At 37.1% G+C, this 10,596-nt stretch overlaps 1 protein-coding gene across 1 annotated transcript; it reads right to left on the reverse strand.

Moving 5' to 3' along the window:
- Positions 1-342: 342 nt before the first annotated feature.
- Positions 343-9,083, reverse strand: LOC127684420 (olfactory receptor 4A5-like). Its single transcript, XM_052181348.1, has 2 exons — positions 8,185-9,083; positions 343-454 (listed from the first exon to the last, which is right to left on the reverse strand). The coding sequence occupies exons 1-2, from the start codon at positions 9,081-9,083 to the stop codon at positions 379-381; spliced, it is 975 nt and encodes a 324-aa protein (XP_052037308.1). The 3' UTR covers positions 343-378.
- Positions 9,084-10,596: the final 1,513 nt, after the last annotated feature.

A 10,596-nucleotide genomic window follows, 5' to 3' on the forward strand; every position in this document is an offset into this window, starting at 1 on the left:
TAATCCTAGAGGACTTAGTTATTACAGATAAATGATACTCATATTTCTAATTTAGAAGATTAAAAAATATGTGCATGTGACTAATGATTCATTTTTAGGCTGTCTAGTTACAACTACTCTAACAGAAAAAACAACTAAAAATGCTATGTTTATTTTATATAATTACATAGTTATTGCCTATGTTATGGGTTATACTTTGTGTTCCAACTTAAATTAATAAAACAATATCTTCTTGGAAGAGAGAAGAGAGGGGAAATCGTGTCCCTGTGCATATCATTTATATTATGCTTACATGTTTTTAAGAAATTTTTAAAATTTAGATGCCAAAAAACTCCTTGCTAAATGTATATGACATCTTGTAATTAGGCATATTGATGTCTAGGTGAAATGAAGGAATTCACTTATTGACATATGCCATGATCCTGATTTAATATTGGGGGAGAAGACATGTCCCCTATGTTTTTTCCAAAGAATGCTGCAGAAGATATGCTGACTGTGTGCTTGCTGAATGCCCAGACCATGGTAACATAAGAGCTATATTGGGTATATGTTCTTGACTTACCTCAATTGTCAAATGTCCCAGGTTAGATAAATTGCCTAGCTTCAAGCTTTTAGACTTTGTGGGACAGAACATAGAGACTGTTAAGCTAGCTTAGGAAAAATTAATCTAAAGAAGAGTTAAAATGACTCTTCTCACTGTGTTCAGCTGACTCAACCATAGACTGGTCTAGAAATAATTCCAATATTGAAGATTCCAATTTTGAAGATGGCTAACAATCTTCAGCCAGCTGTGTTAATTTAACATATAGTCTCCACTTTTCCTGAGAAGTAACAGCATATCTCTTGATACACAAGGCTACCTCTCCCACCCTAGAGGCCAAGCTTTGGGTCCTTAAAGTTGTTAATTTGCAACTGAATTGGATACTTCAGGGACAAGTTAATCCTATTCCACCTTTAACTCTTGACCTTGTTTGTTAAGCAGACTGGCTGTCTCCACCCAGGCTCACCTGGATGGAGAGATTGCATGTCTGTTAAAGACACTTGCAGACCCCCCCCCCGGCTTCAAAACTTACACAAGTGGATCTCCAAAGAGGGAGCCACATAGAACTCAGATCTATGTGTGTTTGTTTAAGAACAAACATGGGTACCAGTGAGACCTGCGAGGCAAAGCACCGCATGGGGAGGTGAATTTCTGCTTCTGAGTCCCCAGGAAGTACACCTAATTGCATAGGGGTTAACGTCGAGAGGCTGTCCTTAAAATAATAAGGGAGCCTATTACCCCTCCTCTGAAAAAGACGTTATACAATATTTAAGAGGAATTACGGTCAATGCTTCCCCTCCTGGTTAAGGCCCGCCTTCTTATGAAGGATATTTATCCGCTTGTTTTCTACCTCCTCGTGTTCTAATTAATAAGAAAAGGGAGGACATGTACAGAGCCATATTGGGGCAGTCATGCACTTGGTCAGAGTTTGACTTTGGTCAAGGTTAACTTCTCCCAGATGGCCAGGATCCTGCTCCACCTAGGGCCAAGAGCTAGAAGTAAAGGTTAAGTTCATTGTTCCTCCAGGTCTAGGAATTCCTGAATTAAACAGGTGACCCACCCAGCTGCCGGAGCAGTCAAGATGAGGAGCTCCAAGAGAAGCTAGACAACTTCCACCAGAACTCAGCCTGGAGTCTGGGGGGGGAAGCGTTTGCCCAAACTGTTAAAAGGTCTGGCGCCATTAAAGTTTCCGGCTTTGATCAGTGAATATTGTCTTAGCCGTACTTCTTTTCGCCCCTCTTCCCTATTTGTTCCTCAGCTTCTGTTCCAGAAACCCACTTCGTAATAGCTGCAGGCAGCTATGGAACCCTACACCTAACATTTTTGATTTTAATTTTATATGTGTGTGGTTATCCTCTTTGGGTTTGATGAAAGAAGCTTAATATCCTGCTCTTGCCAGGGTATAGTTTCCCTCATTGTACTGGTGCTTTCCCCCTATTAACCTTTGTAGGGCTGGGTTTGTAGAAAGATATTGTGAAAATTTGGTTTTGTCGTGGAATATCTTGGTTTATCCATCTATAGTAATTGAGAATTTCGCTGGGTATAGTAGTCTCGGTGGCATTTGTGTTCTCTTAGAGTCTGCATGAGCTCTGCCCAGGATCTTCTAGGTTTCATGGTCTCTGGTGAGAAATCTGGTGTAATTCTCATAGGTCTTCCTTTATATGTTACTTGCCCTTTTTCTCTTACTGCCCTAAGTATTCTTTCTTTGTTTAGTACATTTGGGGTTTTGATTATTATGTGACGGGAGGTATTTCTGTTCTGGTCCAGTCTGTTTGGAGTTCTGTAGGCTTCTTGTATATTTCTGGGCTTCTCTCTCTTTAGGTTAGGGAAGTTTTCTTCCATAATTTTGTTGAAGATATTTGCTGGCCCTTTAAGTTGTAAATCTTCACTCTCATCAATACCTATGATCCTCAGATTTGGCTTTCTCATTGTGTCCTGGATTTCCTTGATATTTTGGGTTACAAGCTTTTTGCATTTTGCATTTTCTTTAACTGTTAAGTCCATGGTTTCTATGGTATCTTCGGCATCTGAGATTCTTTCTTCTATCTCTTGTATTCTGTTGTTGATATTTGCATCTATGGTCCCTGATTTCTTCCCAAGGTTTTCTATCTCCAAAGTTGTCTCCCTTTGTGCTTTCTTAGTTGTTTCTACTTCTGTTTTTAGATCCTGAAAAGTTTTGCTCAGTTCTGTCATTTGCTTGTTTGTGTTTTCCTCTAATTCTTTAAGCGATTTTTGTGTTTCCTCTTTCATGACTTCTGCCTGTTGATCAAGGTTCTCCTGTATTTCTTTAAGTGATTTTTGCGTTTCCTCCTTATTGGCTTTTGTATTCTCCTGAATTTCTTTCAATAATTTTTGTGTTTCCCTTGTAAGGGCTTCTAATTTTTGATCCATTTTCTCCTGAATTTCTTTAAGTATGTCCTTCATGTGTTCCTGTACTAGCATCATGACCAGTGATTTTAAATCCAAATCTTGTTTTTCTGGTATGTTGGGGTATCCAGGACTTGCTAATGTTGGAGAATTGGGTTCAGATGCTGCCATAATGCCTTGGTTTCTGTTAGTAATGTTCCTACGTTTGCCTTTAGCCATCTGGCTCTCCCAGGAGTTAGATGGTCTTATTGTCACTGGCTGGAGCTTCAATCTACTGTGGATCTTTAAGGTTATTTCTGCAACACTAGATGACTGGGTTTCTTCTGGCACAGATTACTGATATGCTGGCTTCCTCTTTTGTGCCTTTGGAGCCCTTCTCAATCTTGCCTCAAGCAATGCTATACTTAGGTTGTCAAGGTCAACCAGGTGTTCTCTGTCTACTCTATTATGGAGGGAAGAAGTTGTGGTGGGGGTCACTCCCTCTATCGATTCTCACATAGGACACAGGTCCTAAGATGGACTGGCTTGCAGATAAACCGCCTATGTGCTCACTTCCTGAGTGCAGGCAGACCCCTGGCAGTTTGCACCACCAGAAATCTAAGACTCAGGGTGGTACAGTACCTAGTGATCCTTTTGTGTCCCTGCAGACAGCAAATATGGCTGTGGGGATTCTCTCCTTCCACAGCTTCCCGAGCCCAGCGGACTGGCAGACAAAAGCCGCCTAGGTGCTCAGTTCCTGAGTGCAGGCAGACCCCTGGCGGTTTGCACCACCAGAAATCTAAGGCGCAGGGTGTTACAGTACCTAGTGATCCTTTTGTGTCCCTGCAGACAGCAAATATGGCTGCGGGGCTTCTCTCCTTCCACAGCTTCCTGAGCTCGGCGGGCTGGCAGACAAAGCCACCTAGGTGCTCCAATTCTGTACTTTTAAATTTTTAATATTTATACCAACAAAAACCATAATTTTGTTTCAAAATAAAATCTGTATCAAATAAGAACTTATGCTTTGAACTTAATAACAATTATAAAGATTTTTATCAAATGAAATTATGTCTCTATAATTAATTTTATTTTCTCCCCATTTTAATTCTGACCATTTCTATATTCTCTAGAAAGAAAATTTCTTCAATCTGAATATGGCTGTTGAGATATGAAGGGAGTGGCATTTTCTGTAATATAAATCTCAAAACAAGATTTTAGTATCACAAAGACAGATTTTTCACTTAATATTTTAGAATCTAGTCTTTTGGATGTCTCCCTTATTTTGACATATCTCCCAGAGGAACAATATAACCACAAGGTTTAACATCATATCGATCATAATAATCTAAACAATTTAAAATAAAAGAAATAAACCAGCTTGACAAACTTAAACCCAGAATTCTCACACCTGCCACATTGAGTGTATTGCTAAGACTTATTTTCCCCAACAGGGGGCATCAGAGCCCAAATATTTTGCCTCTCCTTTTGTTTTAAGTTGGTGCACTTGAGTCACATGACCTGATTTTTGAGCCACAGAGAAAGAGAGTTGCTTTTCAGTCGGTCTAAAGTCTAAACAATGTCGTCCGTCTAAGTCCAAGAATACAGAACAAGATACAAAACAACACCACATAGAGAGCTGACCCTGCCACTGTCAGGCCTCTAGATTTAAGAACTCAGAGCAAGGAAAATCAATATACAATTTTCTCCTAGAGGGGCCCAGTTTCAGACATCAGGTACCCCTGCAAACACTGCAGGAACCAGATAAACCAGATTTCAGCAAAACATGGCTCCTGCAGTTACTGCTTTGCTATTTACAGATGGAGAAGAGCCTTATTCAGCTCTCTCCATGGTCTAAAATTTCCTCCAGCCTCCAATAGTCTCGAATCTTGTACTGTTGCCAGTCGAACTCACCTCACTAGATAGTCTCTCCGTGCTCCAGATGTTTGCAAGCAAAACCGAAATTTTCAGACAGGCTTACAGACTCAGACTTTGACAAACAATGAGACAGACAGAAAACAAACCATGGTATCTGTCCAATGGTCAAACCGTATACAAAGACACACAAAACAAAAACTGACAAGTATTTATCTCCACCGAGACAGACAGAGCTAGATCAGAAAACCAGACAGCCAGGATAAGTTCTCCAATTCAGTAGAACTACCATGTCCTCTCTGACACCCACATGGGAATCTTCCAGGTATCCCTTGAGTTCCCCAAACCTGCTGGGATGTCTGCCAGGGCTGCAGCCTGTGGTCCTCTGAGCATGTCTACAGATCATGGTCCTCTGGTCCTCACTGTCTGAGAGGACAGCTGCCCACCAAAAGCGCACGTCTCCTCAGATTCAGATTCAGAAAACAGTGCAGGACAGACACTCAGGACACTCAGAACAAAGACACTGGCTGGGTGCCCCAGCATCCCATGCCTCAGAAGGCAACACCCATATCATTTGCAAGAAATGGTCTTGATGCAATAGCAAGAGGATTTTTATACCAGGGGCTCTGGGGTCCAGAGTTGTACAGCATGCAGGGGTAGAGGACTGTGGAACCCTGAGTACAGTATCGGGACAGCTTTTATGGGTTTGCAATAAAGCCCACATAGTGTGAGCCAATTGATTTGTACCATTCCATAGTTTTTAGGCCAATCAGTTTGGATTATCCTAGCCCACATTCTGTGGACCAATCAGTTTCCTATTTTCTCAGAGGTCCATAGCTACAGCTAGTTAGCTCATTTCCCATTGTCTTTCAGGACCAGGATTATGTACTCAAGACCTTTTTGCCTAGTTCCTAACAAAGGGCGGGCTCAAGGAATGTGATCTTTCACCTAGTTTCTAACAAAGAGCTGGGTCTAGAACTTGAGGTATTTAGAGGTTTTCTAAACTTCTGACTTTTGGAAGTCATTAGAGAATTAGGCTGTATTTTTTTTTATCCTTTTAGTTGTTGTTGTTGTTGGTGGTGGTGGTGGTGGTGGTAGTGTGTATGCTTCTTTTCCTTTGGTCTACTAGTGGGAGGTTATTTATTTCATGGGCTTTCTTTGCTATAGTTAGACTGCTTGGGTTGGAGTTTTCTTCCTAGTATTTTCTGGAGAGCTGGATATATGGATTGAATGTTGTTTAAATTTATTTTTCCCCCTGGAATATTGTCCCCATCTTTGATAACTAGAAGTTTTTGGGGGGCATAGTAAGTAGTATGAACTGACATCTATGGTTTCTTAGAGTCTACAATACCTCTGTCTAGGCCTTCTGGCTTTTAGAGTCCATTGAAAAGTCAATATAATTCTGATAGGTCTGCCTTTATATGTTACTCAGCATTTTTTTGCTTGTAGCTTTTAATATTCTTTTTTTGTTGTGTATATTTAGTGTTTTGAATATTATGAAGCAGGATTTTCTTTTCTGATCAAATGGGAATTTCTAACTCAAAGGTCCTGTGTCCAATAGTTAAGTCTCTTCTTTTTTTCAGAATAAAAATAATTATTAATCATTTTCTTCATATCCCCTTTCCCATTTACCCTCCTACAACCCCCCCCCATTCCATACCCTCTCCTCCCCCTTTGCCTCAAGTCTCTTCTTATGGGGAGTGGCTCACTTATGTGTCCTAACTTTTCCTTAGTAGTGCTTCTTTATACCCCTGTTTTCACTGATGTTTGCACAGTATAGATCACAGCTTTCAACATAGGGTTTATGTCTAGAAAACACACTTAATTCCTTGTTAATGAAGAAACTTTGTAAATAGTTTTTAATTACTCTAAAGAAAATTTGTACTCCCGATGCAACACTGGCATACAGGTTGTCATGACCATACATACCCTCTTATAGAGAGATACCATGAGAATCACAAGAACCGGGTCAAGAAATATTTTTAGTCACTAATTTATGTTTTCTAACTTTAATTAAAGCAATAATATAATAATGTAACTTGTGTCATAAATATTATAAATAAATTATTGGTTTAATAACCTATTTCAAATAATATTGTTTACAGTGATCTAAAAATTAATAGAAAATCTAACACATTGAATACGGGAACATCAATAAAGAATGTTTCACTTTACTCAAAGATTAGACACAGCCATTTAGAAAATATAACATGAACGTTTTTGATTTAATTAAGACTACTCTGATTAAAAGGCAGTAAACATAAATAAACCATAGGAAAAATATAATGTAAACAAAAGAAGAAAAGGATTACTGAAGAATCAAAGGAACTGAAATGAAAGGATTTTATATGGTGTCAAAAATTTCATATAGTAAAGATCTCAATTTCCAGATGTATATGCATTTAATGTAACAAAATTCAAAAAACCTACAATGCATGCAAATAAATCTATTATACTACTGTCATCTTCTGAAACAATTTTTAATGTTTGAAAATATTGTTTAAATAAAAATATTGGATAAAAACTTTGTTATTACAGTTCAAAAACTACTTTGATGATATATAATAATAAAGTATTTATTTAAAAATGATCAGTTAACCTAATTGAAACTGGATACATAGCAGTGTATAACTTGTTAAACTTACTATAATAAATAATATGATGATAAATATATAATATCATCACATTAGAGAAGTAAATCTTTAAAATTTTAATAATGTTTATAAAGCAACAAAAAAGGCAAAAATATCATGATAATGAGAAATATGTATCAAAATAATCAATAACTTAGAAAGTAGATTAGATTTTCCAACCACAATGAAATGATATATGATATGTGATGGAACCTAGGCAAACTAAGTGAATTCTACCACTCTGTAAACTTTTAAACTTCAAAATAACACATAACTTTTAAAAAACATTGTTTCCTTTAGAAATTTTTAAAAATATTTAATGAAAATTATTTTACAATAAATAAATGAGATGTTTAATTAATATTTGTTAAGATTAATGATAATAGCATAATAAAACCAAACTAGAAAAAACTCTGTGGTACATATAAATATTAATACCTAGTGACTGAACTCATAAAACTTCCAGAAACCCAGTTATATAGAAAAATAATTTATTGGAAATTTGAAAAAATGTAAATATGCATTTCATAGAAACTGGTAATGTGGGATGTCCAACAAACATATGAAAATGTAGTCAACTTCAGTAGTCATAAAGAAAATAGGGAAAATAACAAACATCAGTATATTACACATTATTTTTACAAAAGTACAAATTAATCTAACAATTTCAACTGTTGTTACCAATTTAGAACTTGAAACAGACACTACTAAAATGTATAATTTTTTCTTTCCAATTAATAACACATTTAGCATTCAAAAATTCTTACTCTATTTATATTTATCATTTTACACCAGAGCTTTCCCATGGAATTTTTAATCTCTGAATTTCTCAATGTATATATTAAAGGATTCAACATGGGAGTAATAGCTGTATAAAAAACAGAAATAGATTTATCAATAGGGAAGTTGCAGACGGGTCTAACATACATGAATATACAGGGAACAAAGAAAAGGACAACTACCATGATGTGGGAGCTGCAGGTGGACAGGGCTTTGCGCCTCCCTTCCTGACTGTGAGTCTTAAGGGAGCTTAAGAGAATTCCATAGGAAAATAGAAGAAGGACAAAGACTACCATACACATGGCTCCATTGTTGGCAACAACAGTGAGGCCTATAAAGTAAGTGTCAGCGCACACAAGTGCCAATAATGGATACATGTCACAGCCAAAGTGGTCAATGACATTAGGTCCACAGAAAGGAAGTTTATATACAGACAGAACTTGAACCAGAGCATGCGCAAATCCTCCAACCCAGGCTACCACCAAAAGTGAGATACAGACCTGTTGATTCATCACAGTTAAATAATGCAGTGGCTTGCAGATGGCCACATAACGATCATAGGCCATCACCACCAGAAGGAAGACCTCAGCACCACCAAATAAGTGCTCCACAAAAAGCTGAACCAAACAAGCTGTGAAGGAAATGGTCTTCTTATCACAAAGTAAGTCTGTAAGCAACTTGGGCAAGATGGCAGTGGAGTAAACAGCATCCATGAGTGAGAGGAAGGCAAGGAAGAAGTACATTGGGGAGCCCAGGGAGGGGCTGGCAATCACGGTGGCCACAATGAGCAGGTTGCCCACAATAGTCACAATGTACATGAGCAAAAACATGACAAACAGTGCTTTTTGCCCAGCAGGATCCTGAGTGAGACCCAGGAGAACAAATTCTGTGACATTGTTAGTCTCTCCCATTTACTCATCTATCTTGTTTCAATAAAACTTCAGAAAAGGACATGCTATAAATTCTAAATAAGGCTTTGAATCCATTCCATTCAAAAGCACATTTTCATTATTACCTTATACAATAGTGTGCCCATGAAAAGCATTTAACAAATGTCTATTCAGTTTTTCTTGCAAAGAGATCTATCATTTTCTGTTAAATAAGTCTCAAAGTATACATTTCTATCTCAGCACTCTGCATATCTCTACAGAAGAACAAACAGAGTTAGCTCAATAATTAATATTTAAAATACACTTTATATTCAAACAAACATTAATATTCAAGGAGGAATAGTTCCTTTTTAAAGTAGATACCACATCCTAACAATTGAAAATCCCAATATCAGGAATGTGTTACCACTTTTGGAGTTGTTGGTGAATTGAATTCCCTAAGGGAATGAGAGACTATGGTGAGCCCTAGTAAGATATATTATATTATATCCTTCCTGCCAACATTATTGGATATTCTCAGAAGAGCAAAAATAGAAATATTGTTAAGAATCAGTAATAATGGTAACTTCAAGGGAATAGTATTTTCCAGACAAAACAGAATTGCATGTAGGAACTCTTATCCATTGTGACAATATTAAAAAGAGCTACTCAAGATCAAGCCAGTCAAAATTCAGCATGAAGAGGAGGAGATGACCAAGAAATGCTATCACTTGTTGATAATCTATGGGCATCTGATACCTGACAGGAGAAGGGGATTCAGTACCTTTTGACGGTATGACCCCCAGTAGGTCTACTACACAATAATACAGGCATCACTCCAAAAGAAGGTGAGTAACACAAATTGGAATTAATGATTTAACAAAGCATCTTTGTAATAAAATGATGAGTGGGTGGAGAGGTATGAAGGAGTTGTGGTGAATGTTATCATGCCATATTGTATGAAATTCTCAAAGAATTAATACAATGTCATCTTTAATCTTCAAAGAAGTCATAGTATCCTTCACAGACGATGTATTCAACTAATTGTGACAACTTACATAAAGCCAATTGTGAGCTGGCACTATGAGAAGATATTTTACAGAATATTACATGTATTTCCTAATATTCCTGTATAACTAGCATAGTCTGCAATAGTGCACTATTGGAAATGCCCCCACTAATCTCAAAAACACTTTATTCTTCAACTTTATCTCATTTATTTCAAGAAAGATTTAAACTGTTTCAAATAATCTCAATGTTATTTAACATATTGCTGCTTACAGCAATTCTTTCAATGTTTTCCTAGAATTATAGTTCTACCATTTCATCATTGCCAATATCAATTGTTTGCACAATTATAGATCCAATGGGAATTTTCACACAACTCTGGAGAATTGTTTGTTTGTTTTGGGGGTTTTGTTTTTGTTGTTTTGTTTTGATTTAATTTTTATTTGACCTGGACTATCCTGTGAGTACTTGGACTTGACTAAATTATATCTCTAGATGTTGTCATTTCATTGTGTATAAGTACAACCAAAATTTACTTGTGACGATA

This window comes from Apodemus sylvaticus, chromosome 5 (assembly GCF_947179515.1).
Source record: "Apodemus sylvaticus chromosome 5, mApoSyl1.1, whole genome shotgun sequence".
NCBI lineage: Eukaryota > Metazoa > Chordata > Mammalia > Rodentia > Muridae > Apodemus > Apodemus sylvaticus.

Bases quoted from the DNA above. Each gene is read 5' to 3' on its own strand.
- LOC127684420 (XM_052181348.1), bottom strand. From the start codon at position 9,083: ATGGGAGAGACTAACAATGTCACAGAATTTGTTCTCCTGGGTCTCACT. The intron at 455-8,184 runs GTGTAAAATGAT...GAAAAAACATAG, and splicing joins AATTCCATGGGAAAGCTCTG to GGGACATGTCTTCTCCCCCA.